An 18424-nucleotide genomic window follows, 5' to 3' on the forward strand; every position below is an offset into this window, starting at 1 on the left:
TGCCGACAGTCACTGTCTGGAACTTGAGAGTGAGCCTTCGGCATCTTCCATGTTCCTCAGGGGGAGGAAAGAAGAAGCCAGAGAAAGCGGAGATGGAATGATTCTGGAAAAGAACTTGAAATAGCCTCTATTACTGAACTCCCCATTCAAACCTCTATTAGGCATTGGGTTGGAATCAGCTGAGGAGCAACAGTGTAGCCCTGCCTGACTCTCACTATTGTCAGCCATAGAGCTGTACTGTAGTACGGCAACACTGCAGTTTTATGGACCTGGACTTTAATTGCAATTTTGCTGAACCTTCTCCTTTTCCTCATTGCGGGGAGTTGTTTACCTTGACACAACAGAATATGTTTCATTTTGAGGGTGAACTGAACGTGAACCGCAGAAAATTCAAAAAAATAAATGAAGGTAAAAATTCTAATAACACTTTGTATGACGATTTCTGCACAATATCTCGGCAATGAACCCTATGTCAACGCTAGCAGTACATGGACGAATAGTCCTTAATATGATTTTCTTTTAGAGAAAGGGTGAAAGAGATGAAATGAGGATTAAACTGTACATGGAGGAGCACATGACACATGGACTAGTTAGTGTTCATAAACTCAATAGATACCGTATAATGTATGTTGGTCCTCAAAGGTTGTATTACAAAACCTTCTGTATGAAAAGTGGTGCTGTAACCCCCTATTGAGGCTAGCAATTAATAGCCCAAGCTAGATATATAACTTTAACTGAGTGAGCCCCTCTGTTTAACACAATTCAATTGGCTGGTGCTATACTATACTGCCATGAACATAGCATGTGGCTCCCAGAATGCTAGGTGATAAGGTGCACTTTATCCCTCACAAAGCTTCACCCTGTCCTCCATCACAGTAGCTCCCTCCACTGGCTCTCAGACTAACTCGCCTGAGGCGCCTCTCATGTCAAATCAACTGTGGAGTTGGTGAAAACACAGAGAGACCACAATTCTCACACTAAAGGCCTAAACCAACACACAAAGTGGAAGAACAACACACTTAAATATGACATATCAGCGCTAGCTCTCCTCCACAGATACTATGCACATCCAATGCCTAGATCTCCTTCATTCCAGGCTAATTCCCGAAGAATGCATTTCATTGCTCCAACTTCTGTTTGTGCTAATAAAGCTGCCTCGAGGGGGGAAGAAGAAGCCGAGACTCTCGCACCTGTGTGATAACGAATCATAAGACAGCCCGAGGGTGAATGCCAAAGCGTCTGAGAGGATAGGAAGAGACACTTACTTGGAGCAGAGCCTTCTTAATGACTCTCCCCACATCCTGTCTCCACTCGGAGACGTCAGGGTTGTACTCGTCCAGGTTAGGGGAAAAAGATAAAAGCAGAGATTTGAAGAACTCTGTCAGAAAGAGAGAGAGACCCAGGGGAGAAACAGAAACAGACCGTTAATTCAACTCCTGATCTCAGTGCATTATTCTCAAGGTATCCTATCCATTCCCCACTGTCCTTCGTTCTGGTTGTGTCCCTCTGTCTTCTGATGGGTGGGAAAGCTGACAGAGATGTTGGTGTACAGTATGCATGTGCTCATGTTTTGACAAGAGGAGTTGATTGCTTGCACAAGTGATTTCTTAGATAATTGGGGAAATGTCCCCTTTCGGATATCCTGACATATCCAAATGTAAAGTATCCTCAAACGTTGCATATCAAGTCAGATGCCTGCTAGATGTGCTAATTGGCATTACATCAAGCTTATTAATTTGAATAAGGTGATCAGAGAGAGAGAGAGAGAGTACTGATCCTTACCTTGGACTGCTATCGTCTTAGTGTCTTGCAGTATGGCGTTGGCTGAAGACACTTGGACCGTAACAGTGTTCATTCCCTCGCTGGTGAAGGTATACGAGATGCTCCCATCTAAGCTGATCACCGGCTGGAGGAAGAAGGAACATGGACAAAATGGATGATCACACTTTGATCAGGTAATAATCCCTTCACCTAAAACATTCACCTAAATCCCCGGAACATGAAACAAACCCATTTCAGATGATAACAACTTCTCCTTGAACTTCTCACTAAGAGTAGTTGGAGCTTCTGACTTGAGTAAAACCCTACAAAAAACATCCACCACATAAGACCTAGAACCAATGCAGCTGAGGTAATAACTCATGACAAACTAATAAGATCAGAGACTGCTCCGCCTCTATCACTGTCATCTTCAGTAATAGAAGTGGTCAATGTGTGTAATACCATATACATCATGTATAACCCATATATAAATCAGTGGAGGCTACTGAACGGAGGACAGCTCATAATAATGGATGAAGTGGAATGGAACTGGAATGGAAGCCATGTCTTTGAAGTGTTCGATGCTGTTCCATTTATTCTGTTCCAGCCATTACAATAAGCCTGTCCTCTGATTTAGTTACAGTTACACCAGCCACCACTGCAGTACAGGTACACTATATGGCATTATAGGGTAAGACCCCTTTTGAATAGTGTCAGTTTACCTCTACTAATGTTGTAGAGCAGGTAACCCACATATACTGAATACTATACACAACACTGGAGTCCCACAGGGCTCAGGTTCTAGGCCCTCTTCCCTGTAGACCAAGTGTTTTAAGTCTAATTTACCTCAGTGCTGTTCCCCAGCCACCAGAAGTAGGTGAGGGTCCTTGAGTGGATGGGCCAGACCACTGCGGTTAGGTTTACTTCCTTGTTCTTGATGGCCACAAATGGAGCCAGCAACTGGACATGTTCCACAGGACCTGATACAAACACAGAGGATGATTCATATTCAGTATGGGATGATTCAGACTCAGTACTGGATAATACAGAGTCAGTATTGGATAATACAGACTCAGACGTGGATGATTCAGACTCCGTATTGAATGATTCAGACTCAGTATTGGATGATTCAGACTCAGTATTGGATGATTCAGACTCCATATATGATTGTAATTACATGGACATTGCTTGAGACTGCCTAACTACACAATATGAAAATCACTCGCACATCAAAATATTATTTTTAGATCATTTTTTGTTTTAATATATGAAAAACACTGGCACATCCGAAGATAATTTTTTACAGCTGTGTGGGAAAAAAAAGAAATAGAAGCCTTCTGAAATGAAGAATTAGAGAAAATAAGATCTCCCACACCGCGCTTTCAAGTATCACTTATCATTATCACTGGGGTAATGTGTGGGATCTTCTTTTCAATAAGACTACTTTAGCTGAAAAGGGAAGGTGAATGAAATCTTCCTCAACAAATGTCATTAACTATCATAATGTTCTATAGTTTTGATGGAATTTAGTTGAAGAACAAGATTTATTCTCGACTTAAAACACGTTGTCGTTATCATGTTTTTGACGTGATACCTTGTGAGTAATACTGTTGTCTGACATGCTGAGACCGTAATGGGAGTTGACGTGGGTGTACGTGGCATTATCGTGATCTAAGTGGTGAAGGTTCCTGTAGGAGAGAGATATAACAAGGTATTTTAACAGTAAAACTCCGGCTGACAGTGTTGTGACTTGGCGTTCTGGTGTGTACTGTACGTCTCCGCCTGGGCTTCTGTTAACTCTTATCCTCTTTAACTGAGACTAATCATTATCCTAGCTTTCAAACGCATGCAGTGTATGTCTGTGTGTGTGTTAGTGTCTGTGTATGTTTGTGTGTGTGTGTGTGTGTGTGTGTGTGTGTGTGTGTGTGATGTGTGTGACAGAGAGAGAAAGTGTGCGTATCTGTGTGTCTCCCCCTTTTAAGTTTGTGTCTATGTGGATGTGCATATGTGTGTGTGTTGTGTGTGTGATGTGAGTCATTTGGTCAGGCTCCCTAAACTGTGTCTAGTGTTACAAATATTCAAATTTGAAATATGTGGCGGCATCGTGATTGGCACATTGCTAAAAGCATTATCTGCACACTCACTCCCCTGTAAATTCCCTCAAAATGTGCCAAACAGCCTCCCGAGTGGTCTAAGGCACTGCATCACAGTGCTTGATGCGTCACTACAGACCCGGATTCGATCCAGACTTTATCACAGCCGGCCGGGTCAGGGAGACCATGAGGTGCCGCACAATTGGCACAGAGTTGTTCGGATTAGGGGAAGGTTTGGCTGACAAGGATATCCTTGTCCCATCGGGCTCTAGAGACTCCTTGTGGCAGACCGGGTGTCTGCAATCTGACTGCAATCGCCAGGTGTTTTGTTTCCTCCGACACATTGCTGCGGTTGGCTTCCAGGTTAAGTGAGAAGTGTGTCAAGAAGCAGTGCGGCTTGGCAGGGTCATATTTCGAAGAACGCATGGCTCACCACCTTCACCTCTCCCGAGTCCGTATGGGAGTTGCAGCGATGAGACAAGACTGTAACTACCAATTGGATATCTTGAAATTGGGGAGAAAAAAGGGTAAAAGTACAAAAAAAAGTAAAATAATTTGTACCAAACCAGGAAAAAACACCAGCAGAATCAATGACATCAATAATATCAAAGTACACTGATTGAAAGTGAAGTGGCGACCAGAGACAACATTTAAATGTCACCTTCACTAATTGACGATAGCCTCGCTTTTCAAATCAAGAGCCGAGGGGGCAATTCAAAGACTGCACCTCAAAGAGCTGGATAATTCTTGAAGCCTTTTAGACATAAGCATGTTATATTTGTCACTATTATTTACTTGACATTTGGCTGGCTTGTTCATTACAAGATGAAAAGAGAGAGGGCATCAATGTGCTCTACTATGTTGAAAGCATTCTGGTACTTTGCCTTTAACTGGCTCCATTGTACACTGCTGTATACTTAGTAAGGTGGTAATTTACAGAAAAATATGAGGTAGAGATATTTAATTATGATCCTTGAGAACTACGGCACTGTTGTTTTCCATTCTTTCCCTCCAATCAGGGACTGATTCAGACCTGGGTCACCAGGTGAGCGACCACTCTGGCCAATCAATGGCCGACGTCACAGTAACTGACCAATTATCTACCAGGTACAGTACAAACTAAAACCAGAAGTACTTCATTCCTAGATGGCGGGAATTGAATATTCCTGACAAAATAGATGAATGTATAGAGGTGACGTACACGTAACATGAAGGTACAACGTGGTAGTATCAAATCCCAGGGTGTTTTCCGCCAAGGCTGAGACACGGAATATCCCAGCCGTCTTGTAAACATGTCTGATACCCTCTTCGATCCAGCTCAGGTTGGAGTAGGAGACTGCTGTGCCATCCCCGAAATCCAGTTGGATGTTGGTTCTCATTGAGTCCCCCTGGAAAACAAGTAAAGTCTCAAGTGAGGACTACAGATGAAGAAAGACAGAAATAAAAGACAGAAATAAAGACAAAAATAAAAAAATTAAGATATAGTTCATCATTATAAAAAATATATATGTAACAATTCCATTCTATTTCAGAGCCCAGCTAGATAGTTGTACTTTTGTTTACTCTAGACTTAAATACATCTCATTGTTTTGTGGCGGCAGGTAGCCTAGTTGTTAGAGTGTTGGGCCAGTAACCAAATGTTTGCTGGATCGAATCCAGAGCTGACAAAGTAAAATGATGTCATTCTGGCCCTGAATAAGGCAGTTAAACCACTGTTCCCTGGTAGGCCATCATTATAAATAAGATTTTTTTTCTTAACTGACTTGCCTAGTTAAATAAATGTTTAAAAAAATGGGGTTCAATACAATGCCTCAAATCCAGAGTACCATTCAGTAAGCATGCATGGACCCAGGCAGGACATCATTGTCTGTTTCTGTCAGAAGTCCAACATATTGTGTTGTGACACCTCTACATCAGTGTGCATCCTGAGTCTGAAATGAGTCCCTGTGGTGAGTGTGTGTGTGTGATGGAGAGAGAACCACAGGGAGGTCGAAGCAGTGTAGTAATCAAGAGACAGTAGGGTGGCAGGTACACTAGTCAACAGACTGCTGGGCTACATTCGCAGTCAGCACAAGCCCAACATTGGGGTTGCATCATATTCTGCCCCACTGTGAGAGCAGTGTGTTTGCCTGTTACCTAAAATGAGGTGTGTATGTCTCTCTCTCTCCTTATTCACTATCCGTTTTATTTATTTTCAAGCAAAGCAGAGTATGAAAACAGGAGAAGGCTTCTGGGGGTATATTTCATGCCATTGTACACTGAAAATGATAAACTATGGATAAGCCAAATAAAGAAAGGCAGAATAGAATGGAAGAAAAGGGATAACAGTGGCAGCTATTGTGTGGAACTGTAGTGGCGCCGATGTCATTCAGGATTCTGTTGGTGTCCTCTGTTCACTTTCTCTGGACACTTCTAGTTCTCTATCGAGGTGTCCTGGGATCGCTAGCAAATCTGCATGAGACTGATGCTGGCCTACTGGCTAAATGTCAAGCTTTGTGTCCATGGCTCCATGTGTGACTCAGAGGGCCACCAAATCCAAAATGCATAATAGGGTAAGCGTCATGGTCTGGACAGCAGTACTGGTTGACAATAATGGGTTTTATTAGTTCAGGTCCAAACACAGCAGGACTGTGTAAAGGAGTCTTGTTCAGGTGAATGTCAACACACAAAGGATGGTATAAATGGTGTGAAGTCAGTGCTGTCATGCTGATGGTGTGTCATACCTGGGTTCAAATAGTTTTCGCTTTCTATAAAATGCTTGGAGCATTTGATTGAGCCTGAATGGAGAGTTAGATGGATGGATTTGCCCCTTTGGGACTATTCCATTGGTTCTGGTTGGTGTACACATTACATGCTATAATGTAGCTAATGTTGGGTAAATATGTTTGGTGTAAACATGACATGCTAATGTTGAGTAAATCTGGTTGGTGTACACATGACATGCTATAAGGTCACTTTGGGATAATGAAACCTTGACGTGTGACACTACAGATCTCATCCCTCTATCAAAACATCAAACTTTATTCCACCTCCCTCCTTAATTTTTATTTTTCTGAACCGCCATGTTTACTACCCAGCAGTACCACAAATTAAATATTTAGGCCCATTTGCTCTCTCCAAGAAATTCTACCATCTTGGGCTTCATGAAAATAAATTAAAGTCTGAATTCAACAGGAGCGAATGATTTTCCTAATGCATAAGACCCGACACCATGAAGATTCTTCACCTCCATTAGTCTCCTGGGATAGTTGTTTTTAATTATTTTGGGACTGAAATTTTTATAAAATACATTTCATAAACTTTTTGACCACATGGCATATGTCTCTCTTATAATAGGAGGCCTCTCTTTGTCACACCCTGACCTTAGAGAGCTGTTTTATTTCTCTATTTGGTTAGGTCAGGGTGTGATGTGGGGTGGGCATTCTATGTTCTATTTTCTATGTTTTGTATTTCTTTGTTTTGGTCGGGTATGGTTCTCAATCAGGGACAGCTGTCTATCGTTGTCTCTGATTTGGAACCATACTTAGGCAGCTCCTTTTCCCACCTGTCTTTGTGGGTAGTTATCTTTGTTAGGGGCTCTAAAGCCCTGTTAAGCTTTACGGTGGATTCTTTATTTCTTGTTTTGTTGGCGTCATTATATAAAATAAAAAGATATGTACATTTACCACGCTGCACCTTGGTCATTTCCTAACGACGGCTGTGACACTCTTAACTAAATGAATAAATTATAATTTCCTCAACTCATCACACTGTAATATGACAGCTGGGCCCGGGGGAGACCTTGTGGGAGAGACACTTACTTCTTAGCTGCAATGCAGGGGGAAAGCACAGCCGCACCGAGCAGTGCACTACTGCACATATTCCACCTGAATTTAATGTGAGGTGGTTGAACAGTGTCTAGGGAGTGAGGGGAGCGAGGCAAGGCCCTGGCCCTAGAAGGAGGCTACTCTGAGTTTATCACTCTATAACAGGGTCTCCAGGAGTGCATCTCTCTCTAAGGTCTTTAGCTCTTACTCTGTCTCTCAGCTCGGGGCTTGGGTCCTGTAGCTGTGTGTGGGTGATGTTGTGTTGCAAGTTACTATTACACTTTCAGCAGTTGGTGTGTATGGGATAATATAACAGGGAAATAATTGTAGGCATATGTCTGGAGAAAAATCCATATTTCACTCAGTAACAGGCCTAGAGTGAGTGAGTTGTGCACCACATGCTAGGACTACTTTTACAACCATGCATAGCAATACAAAACACAGATTTTTCATTTCATGGCTTAAAGTGAAAATCAATGCAACTCATAACAGTGATGCATACAAAGGCATCCATTTGGGCTCCTACAGGCCCATAAGAATGATATACAAAAAGGAGGCCATTTTGGCTTTTGGCCCAGTCCTACCTCATCCAGATGCACCAGGAAGGTGATGTTGGTGTGCAGGTCGGCGGTAAGCTTGCCCTCTCTGGTGGAGAGAGAAAGGCCTTTTGGAGCCCTGTTGGGACACATCTGCTTCCTGGGTGTGTACATGTCCTTGACTCCCTTGATGCAGTTGTTGGACACCACTTTTCGGTACCTTAAGAAGATACCATTTGAATGATTTAGTACATGTTTAGTATGGTTTACTGAGGTTATGGCTTCATGACACTACTAGTTAACAAGGCCAAGGTATTGGTCATGTTCATCAATGATGCTTGACAAGAAATTGCAAAAAATGCATTTTTAACCTCAAAGTGATTGCGGAAGTGACCGAGCTAGTAAACAAGACTTGCTATACTTTGACTAATCTTAAAAATGCTTAGTGATCCCTAATTAAAAGATTAATTTCCCACTGACAAAACTCGAACATGCTTACTAACTCCAAGACAAAACTTGACTTTTAACCTTGGGGAAGCGAATGCATGAATGAAGGATGTACCGTTCTCCTCAGACCTTAGCCATCCTGAGACGTCCTAATCTGTGTCCTAGGATTCCTGAAAGTGCTTTGTAGCTCTCAGAAGTGCACCATCTCACGCAGTATAGATCTACTGTCTGGTGAATGACTCCGGTCTAAAAAGCCAATATCACTATTCACACTAGGAGCCGTGCCAGAGGGTGTGACACCCTGACAGTGTTTCATTACAGTGGGAAGATGGGAAGATTATAATCATTGGCCAACCTATACAAAGAGATACTGTAGCCACTGTAAGCTGTAATGTGTTTTTGTACCTAATTTGATATGTGAGATACCTATTCAGGCTTTTTAACATGGATCATATTATAACCATCATAATGTTTTACAAAATGAAATGGAAAATGTTCAAGGAAAAATATTGGCCTTTCATTGAGCAGAAATATACAGCAGGGTTGCCTTCACTTAGAATAGACAATATAGAAACGCTACAAAATAGTGTCCTTATGTGCAACTCACCCTGTGCTGTTGAGGTAGTTCTGTCCTTGGCTGCAGCTCCTTGATATGACAGCTGGGTTGAACCAGAACGCTGGTAGACAGTTCCCTTCTCTACGCCGTTCATAGCCATAATCACTATAACAAATCACATACAGAATGTGATCAACATCAACACGGTACCTCTACCTACTGTATATCAATCAAATGTATTTATAAAGCCCTTTATACATCAGCTGATGTCATAATGTGCTGTACAGAAACCCATCCTAAAACCCCAAACAGTAAGCAATGCAGGTGCAGAAGCACGGTGGCTAGGAAAAACTCCCTAGAAAGGGTGAAACCTAGGAAGAAACCTAGAGAGGAACCAGGCTATGAGGGGTGGCCAGTCCTCTTCTGGCTGTGCCGGGTGGAGATTATAACAGAACATGGCCAAGATGTTCAAATGTTCATAGATGAACAGCAGGGTCATCTAATAATAATCACAGTGGTTGTAGAGGGTGCAACAGATCAGCACCTCAGGAATAAATGTCAGTTGGCTTTTCATTTATGTACATATCTACCTCAATTACCTCTTACATCTGCACATCAACTTGGTACTGGTACCCCGTATATATAGCCAAGTTATCGTTACTCATTGTGTATTTATTATTCTTTTTCTATTTTTTTCTCTCTGAATTGTTGGAAAGGGCCCGTAAAGTAAGCATTTCACTGTTAGTCTACACCTGCTGTTTACGAAGCAAGTGATAAATACAATTTGATTTGATTTTGATCCAAAGGACATACGGTATTACTGTGTTGTGTTACAGCTAATTATTCCTATCCCCTCAGCACGATACATATAATAGATATTTTTTGCATTGCAACCCATAATTATTATATATTGATTGGGCTGCGGTTGACAAAAGCTCCAGATCAGCAGAGGTAGGAAGACTGAGCCCTGGGGGACTCCATGTCAACACAGCCAGCCAGGTCAGGGTTGGCTGACTCCCAACGGCTGATGTTAGCTACCTCCCAATCACAAAGTGATTTACATCAGGCAAAGCAGGTTAGGCAAGTGCCCATTCTAATAATGACACTGTCATTGATTTATCAATTAATTACCTAGCCAGAACTAATAGGATGCAACAAAGCCTGAGGTCCGTCTAGGACTCCCTATGGCCTGGTCTGGCCTCAGTGTGATTAGGAACCTCCCCCAATTTATTGACAGGCTGTCAAGTGAAGTTATCGTGTTATGGTTGGTCGGGATAATAGTTATAAGGGACCAAGTGAGTCCAATGAAGGTACAGTGTTCAGTAAGGACATTATAGCACCACTGAATCACAGCCTTGGCAATGCAAAGATCACATTTCTTTCCAGTACGTCACAGAAAAGTATGGTGTCCAGTTTAGTACATTATAGTCGTGGAGACTCCCAGCGTGTTTTGGTTACACATTAATACTAATCTCTCCTCACTTATTATTAATATAACATATCAAGTGTTATATCTAAGTATCTACCCTGAACAAAAGACAAACACAACACATTAAGTGTAGGTCCAATGTTTCATAAGCTGAAATAAAGGATCCCCAGAAATGTTCCATAGGTACAACAATAATATTTCGCTGTTAGTGAGAATTTCTCCTGCCAAGATAATCCATCCACCAGACAAGTGTGGCATATCAAGAAACTGATTAAACAGCATGATAATTACACAGGTGCACCTTGTGATGTAGACAATAAAAGGACACTAAAATGTGCAGTTTTGTCACACAACACAATGCCACAGATGTCTCCATTTTTGAGATATTGTGCAATTGGCATGCTGACTGCAGGAAAGTCCACCAGATCTTTTGTCAGAGAATTTAATATTTGTTGCTCTAGCATAAGCCACCTCCAACATAGTTTTAGAGAATTTGTCAGTATGTCCAACTGGCCTCACAACCACAGACCACATGTATGTCATTGTCTGGGCAAGCGTTTTGCTGTCAACGTTGTGAACATTGCGCCCTCATGGTAGCTGGACTGTTATGGTATGGGTAGGCAACAAACACAAGTTAATTTTATCGATGGCAATTTGAATGCACAGAAATACTGTGATGAGATCCTGAGGTCCACTGTGAGGGCAATTTATTTTAAGTTATCTGACCAACAGATGCTTCATGTGAAATCTATAGATTCGGGCCTAATGAATTTATTTCAACTGACTGATTTCCTCATTTGAACTACAACTCAGTAAATTATTTTAAATTGTTGCATGTTGCGTTCATATTTTTGCTCAGTTTATAACCTCTGATTTCAGTCTTGTCATTGGAATCAACCCCTGGACCTTTTGTTCACAGCCCAACAGAACAACACGCCGGTGCAGTGTCACCCTGTTATGCAATACGGAATCAGTAAACATTTCAGACCTTGACTTTTGTGTACACTTCAAAGTCAATTAAAAGTTTTATTGTTGTTCACTCTGAACGTTGAAGTTTCTTAAAAGAGATTGTTTTTACATTTTTGCATTTCACTGTCTCCAGCTGTAGAGAGAGTGAGAGAGAGAGTGAGTGAGTGAGTGAGTGAGTGAGTGAGTGAGTGAGTGAGTGAGTGAGTGAGTGAGTGAGTGAGTGAGTGAGTGAGTGAGTGAGTGAGTGAGTGAGTGAGTGAGTGAGTGAGTGAGTGAGTGTGAGAGTGAGAGTGAGAGTGAGAGAGAGAGAGAGAGAGAGAGAGAGACAGAGATGCCACATGGTCAGGACATTTGTGAACTGTATCATATAATAATTGCATTCCCCAAAAAATTAAAAACAACTATCCCTGGAGATGAATGGATTCTAATTCAAACTCATACAGTTTTACCTGACACCGCTGGCATTTATATACAAATGTATCTTTGTTTTTCTCTTCCCTGCCTTTAGAAGACAAAAAACAACAGCAACCTACAGTCCTATTAACACCCTTCATCTTCTCTACTTTATTATAAACATAGCAAAACGAGCTCAGCCAGAGAGACAGACGTTAGGAGCAAATTATTCCCCAAAATATCTGATAATTGGAGCACTGACACAGAAAATGAACCAAATTAATGGGATCCTGAAATAGTGTAATAAATCCAAAAATGACTTAAATGGGACAACATACAACATGTATCTCTCTTTTATGGACAATGAAACCTCTGTTGATCTACTCATGTTTAGATTTGAGATAAAAGGATATGTTTTCATGTAATCTATTTTACTGCAATTGTGAGTTAGTATACTATAATTACCATTCAAAGTCGTGGGCCCGACAGATACACGACTCAGCAGAGAGGACTTTGGCATAGTCTTTCCCCAGCATGCAATAGTTTCCTGGTCTGCGTTTCATATAGATCTGTTTCTGGCCCATCACACACGGCTCGCCCTGTGAAACACATACAGGATATTTTCTCCATATATTGAACGCACATGGGATTACATTATATCATTTTCAAATGTCAAATTAACATTGAACAGCAAGTCAAACCATTATTATGTTAACCTATTGAGCTTATTGGAACTACCCAAACACTGTAAGTACACTGCATCTACCTTGTAAAAACATTGGTACCTGGAGGAAAATAGGGGAGGGTCATGGGGAGGGTCATTTTTGAATATCAGTCAGGTGGAGGGTTTCTTATGTTTTTTTATTTTGGCCAGGGGAGGGTCAGGTAATTTGTCATTGATTAAATGTCAAATTGCTCAGGTTTTGAGAATTAGTTGATTATTATACTATCTCGATGTGTGCCCAATGATGCCCCTCATCCCTGATTCTCTGCTAGGTGCGCAATATCAAGTGCCACTACTGTGGTCTCAATAAAATGATCCATAGACTATACTATATGCTATAAGCCTAGGCTATATGAAGAGTATGCTAGGAGAAGCACAGGGCAAAGTTATATTTCTTAGAAAATGTACTTCCCTCCTGAGTTTTTGAGCTGCTGGGATGGTGTATAAAAAACTAGGTTAGACTGCATTACACACTGCAATGGATAGGCGTTCCCAATCATGAGCCCCGGCTTGCCCTGCTCTTGCTGATGTAAACACTTTTGTGCTGCCTAACAAATGACTGTGCTGTGTAAGGTGGCACTTCAGGAGGCGAGTCAAAGACTTATTCCATTTGTTTTTTTTGTCCAAAAGAGTATATATATGTGCTGGCAGACTAGGTCTATGATGCCCTGTTCAGTTTGAGAGGGAGAGAACGAAGATGAAAAGGAAGACCCGAGGTGAACTTGCTACTGATAGATTTGATTTTAATAAAAAAACATATGTTTTGTTGCCCATAATGAAGCTGTTTATCAGAGTTATTGACCTCACAATAAGCCATATTCAAGTCATTTACGTAACTTACATTACTATGAAGCAGCAGCAGTTTAATTTGACTTCAGGCTACTAACAACAAGAGGGCTTTGTGTTGGAGACGATTTCTTCCTATTTAAGAAATAAGAAGTAGGCCTACCTGTTTGACAGATTCAATTGTAGTCTACCTTCCATAGACTTTGTCAGCCATTTCCTTCAGTCACCATTACACTCCTTAAATATCTGTGTCAGTGGAGAGCTTGGTGTGTGAACTTAAAATCAGGGCGCGAATTCAGGGGGTATTTGAGGGTATTGTGGCATTTGTTAATGAAAGAAAATGGCTAAAAGCATAGGCCTACCCCCTTGTTAGCTTGTTACTTTGGAAATAAAAGTGTATGGACCTGATTATATAAAGTGATACTGTCAGGACACTTTAATCCGCAATTCTTTATGCTAGAAACAAGCTGTAAAATGCCGGGGAAAGAAGAGACTGATGCATATGGGATATCTTTGGTTTGTCTCATGTAGAGCCTGCTACCTTCTACAACCGTGGAGACAGAAAAATGTACTTTCTTTGGGAAGTAATGTGTGATTCTGTCTATCAATTGACGTTCTTCATTCCAACAGGCTACAACATACTCTAAAATCAGTCAGCAGCAAGCCAGGCAGCCTAAGAAGGAACAATAATGTATTATTGTTAAATTATTATTATTTCCAGGCTTTAGCCTGCCATTTAAGAAATTATTTGAGAAACATTTGTGACACGCTACAGGCTGGCAGGTGCACAGAATTTTAACAACACATCAACAACAGCACTTCACCAACATGTCTAGTACATTTTGATTTAGGCTGTATAAAATGAAATATAATAAATAATGTCGAATTAAATAGAAACACGAGTTTGACTAGTCTGTGGTTTGAGGATCATGAGGTGAGCTACAGTATGCATGACTAGTTTGTTAATTTAGCCCAGCAGATGCTCTTATACTCCCATGCCCTAATCACAGTCTACACAAATCTATTTTGCAGCAACAATATCTGTCACTCCCTGATCTGTTTCACCTGTCCTTGTGCTCATCTCCACCCCCTCCAGGTGTCGCCCACCTTCCCCAGTTATCCTCTGGTTATTTATACCTATGTTTTCTGTCTGTCTGTGCCAGTTCATCTTGTTTGTTCAAGCCTACCAGCATTTTGTCTCAGCTCCTGTTATTCCCTAGTCTCTCTTTTTCTCATCCTCCTGGTTTTTGACCCTTGTCTGTCCTGACCTTGTACCTGCCCGCCTGACCACTCTGCCTGTTCCTGACCCTGAACCTACCTGCCGTCCTGTACCTTGGCCTCTACTCTGGATTATCGACCCCTGCCTGCCTTGACCTGTCGTCTGCCTGCCCCTGTTGTTACAATTAACATTGTTACTTCACACAGTCTGCACTTGGGTCTTACCAAGATTCCTGATAATATCATGGAATGAAATTGAAAATGATTGTTTCCCAAAATATATATATTTTTTTGCTGTGTTAAACATCTAACGGCTTTTTCTCAAATGAATTGATGATCATGTACTTCAGTTGTAACTGGTTCTGCTGTGCTCACTTTTTACAGTTGATAAACTATATGTTTGTTTTACTCCATGTGTAACTCTGTGTCGTTGTATCTGTCGAACTGCTTTGCTTTATCTTGGCCAGGTCGCAATTGTAAATGAGAACTTGTTCTCAACTTGCCTACCTGGTTAAATAAAGGTAAAATTAAAATAAATAAATAAAATAAATAGACAACTTTAGCACTGTTGCAGACATGGACTATCCTCTATTTTTAACAATAGCCTGTAGAGAAATCAAAACGTCTCAGGTGCTGTAGCATGAAGACCTTAGTCATCTCTAGTCATGTAAAATTATGTAGAATTGCATGAAATGTGTTAATAAAAAGGCTTTTTTTGGGGAAAGCAAATAAGTTGATAGTCATTCAGTGCTTTTGTTAATTTAATTGATATATTTTCACCACTACCCTTGTCCGCGGTAGTCTTTGAACGCACAACTTTCTAGCTACTTTGCCATCTAATAAAATGAAGAATGGTTTCTAAAACTGCAATACAAAGGCTCTGTTCAGTCCTATGAGTGATGGTAAATGGTTGTCATGTTCTCTGCTGTCCACTTTATGTTTTTATTATTATTTTGGGTATAGGGGAGGGCCACGTTTTTTTTTTACCATTAAGGGAGGGTCGGGTCATCCATTTTTACCATTAAGGGAGGGAAGGGCCATCCATTTTCATTTCAGAGATGTCCGATTTTCTCCAGGTATCGTCATTATAAATAATGTACAGTCCCTAACTACCTTGTAAATTCATTGTTATTTGGTAACAAGGTCACATATTGATAAGTTGGACCGACTTCCTGTTTAAGAGCTCTTACCTTGTTGTGAAGGTGCCACGTCTGATAGTCTCCTTCTGTACATTTCCTGTTGAAGATGGACTTGTAGTCTATCTTGATAAGCTGCCACTCAGACCTATGGCTGAAATGTCCAAAAAACCTTGAGAAACCAAAGGATGGATACACAAGTTAATATAACTCGACAAGGGTTTTCAGCGCTACAAGTTTTCACCAATTACGTTAAGTCTATGAGTAATTACATTTTCCTAGTTAAATATGTCAATCAAATGGGGAAATCAGTCCTAAGGTAACAAACTGACAACCCTTATGAATCAAATATTTTCTCCCATTTAAATGTCTATTAATAAAGACGAGACATCAGCATTCGTTGAATTAAAATTCCTCCCCATCCCCTCATATCTTCCCTCCAAGAGGAACAGGGTTCCCAAGAGAACGAGGAGACAAATTCATCTCATCCATCTCATCCCCTTCCCTTTCACCAAAAGGAACAGAGTCCCAAAGCAATGGAAGACAGAAAAATTAAATCCCTCCTTTTCTCCATCTCTCTAAGACTTCCTACGGAGGGCAAAAGAATGCCATCCCCCGTCTATAGATCATTCATCACTGCGCGTCTTCCCTCGATTACTCTATTGTCCCGACTCACGTCATGATCTGGTTCTCTGTCCCGGCCTCCACCAGCATCCCGTCCACAAACAGAGGCACCAAGGAGAAGCTGTGTCTGGTCCACTGCCGCCCCTCATCAAAACTGATCCTGTAACAGAGTCACAACACAATAACACATTGAATGAATCCCAAATGGCACCCAGGGCCTATAGGGCTCTGGTCTAAAGTACTGAAGCCTACTAGGAAAAAGGGTGTCATTTGTGATGCAACCATTCACATCTCAGACTGGCAGTAACAACAAGGCCCATATTCGTAATTCTGACTTGGAGTGCTGATCTAGGATCATTTTGACCTTTTAGATCATAAGGAATGAGATTATACAGACCGGTGGGATCTGATCCTGAATCAGCATTGCTACTCTGAATACGAGCCCTGATGCTCTCAATTACAGTGTGTCAACTGGGTTCATGGAAGATCATTGGAGTGAGTCGTCTCCATAGACAGTCAGCCGCTGAATCTCAGGTTGGGTCTAATTGACTACAGTTAACAAACATTCTGTTGAATAGAAGAAGAATAAAACAACAGAACTGTGTTCGACTATCAAAGCGTGGAGGCATAACAACTTCAAGGGAAAACAACAACGTCATAGGTCTTGAGTTTACTTACGGTCTACAGTGAAGTGATGTAGAAGGAAAAACACAACACACAAAACAAACCAGAATAGAACTGTTTCATGTTCTAACGACTACAAAACAGGGGCGGAGAGGTGTGGGGAGACAAATAATAAAATTAAAAAAGAGATTGGGCAACTTTCATCCTCCAGGCCTGTTCTCTATTGATTCTGACATCTCATCAACATCACTTCAGATGTGAGAACACTGGAGTACTGTGTGTGACAAGGTTGGGAACAACACTCAACAATGCACAGTCTTGCTCTAGGATGCAAGAAGCATCAGCCCCCTTGTTGCAGCTTCCATCTAAACCTCTGTCAGTCAGCATGCCTTCATCTGGCTATAAACTCAGACAACAGACAAAGCATTTATACGCATCTATTAGGAGGATACCAGGGTCAGGAAATGTTACACTAGCTGGGAGGAGAGTGAGAGAACAGAGAGAGAGAGAGAGACAGAGAGAGAGAGAGAGAGAGAGAGAAAGAGAGAGAGAGAGAGTGAGCGAGAGCGAGAGAGAGAGGGGGGATTGGTTCCTACAGCGCTTGCCTGGGTTCAAATAGCATTTGCCATCTTTCAAATACTTTAGCTGCCTGTTACCTGGCCTAATGGTTCCAATTAAATTGGCCCAAAAGTGCAAACCCCATCCGTCTGAGACAATTAAATGTCTCAATTAAATGCTGAAAGAAAACAATACTATTTGAAACCTGGTTTGATATGAGGGCTTCTACTGTGTTCCTTTCCTCCACTAGTGCACTTAAATCATCTAGGAGACACAACCAGGAAGGAAGGAATCCTTCACAACTTGGTGCTAAAAGTACCTTCTAAATTTTTTTCTAAGGTGATATAAGAATAGAGATGTGGTTTCAGTTGTGTTGGTCTTAACTGAGGCAAAACGTGGGTGCTCCAATTTACAATAGAATGGTCAGTGTTAAACGTGCTAACAGGGGGACTTGGTGAAGAAAAACACTTTCCCCCAATTTAGTTTTTTTTTACAACATGTTTGTATCTTTATTGCATATGTTTGTGCTTTGCAAGTTGTTCAAACCTTGAATACTGCGTTTAATCATATATAAAGTAACTTTTTAAAAAGTTTTCTTGACATCAATAGAAGTACTAACATGTTATAGCAACCAGTTTACAGAGATACAAACACTGAATTAGATTTAAACCTACTGTAAATGTCTAGTGGGGACGGTTGGTTGTTTCACAGCGACAAGGGCCCCTCCTTTATCCAGAAACCAGACGTTGTGTTCCTCCTCGAAT

The 18424-nt window shown here is 41.2% G+C and overlaps 1 protein-coding gene across 1 annotated transcript in view; it reads right to left on the reverse strand.

The window, feature by feature from the left end:
- LOC112235254 (VPS10 domain-containing receptor SorCS3-like) overlaps window positions 1–18424 on the reverse strand; it is a 215852-nt gene that overhangs the window by 13412 nt on the left and 184016 nt on the right. Inside the window, exons 13-22 of the mRNA XM_042303626.1 lie at window positions 18335–18424; window positions 16531–16638; window positions 15909–16026; window positions 12456–12589; window positions 9251–9364; window positions 8245–8416; window positions 5056–5242; window positions 2608–2741; window positions 1783–1906; window positions 1266–1378 (exon numbers count right to left, since the gene is read on the reverse strand). The exon at window positions 18335–18424 is cut by the window's right edge and continues 2 nt beyond it. Coding sequence (XP_042159560.1) covers window positions 1266–1378; window positions 1783–1906; window positions 2608–2741; window positions 5056–5242; window positions 8245–8416; window positions 9251–9364; window positions 12456–12589; window positions 15909–16026; window positions 16531–16638; window positions 18335–18424 — 1294 coding nt within the window. The remainder of the gene's footprint in view (window positions 1–1265; window positions 1379–1782; window positions 1907–2607; window positions 2742–5055; window positions 5243–8244; window positions 8417–9250; window positions 9365–12455; window positions 12590–15908; window positions 16027–16530; window positions 16639–18334) is intronic.

This window comes from Oncorhynchus tshawytscha, linkage group LG02 (genome assembly GCF_018296145.1).
Source record: "Oncorhynchus tshawytscha isolate Ot180627B linkage group LG02, Otsh_v2.0, whole genome shotgun sequence".
Classification (NCBI taxonomy): domain Eukaryota; kingdom Metazoa; phylum Chordata; class Actinopteri; order Salmoniformes; family Salmonidae; genus Oncorhynchus; species Oncorhynchus tshawytscha.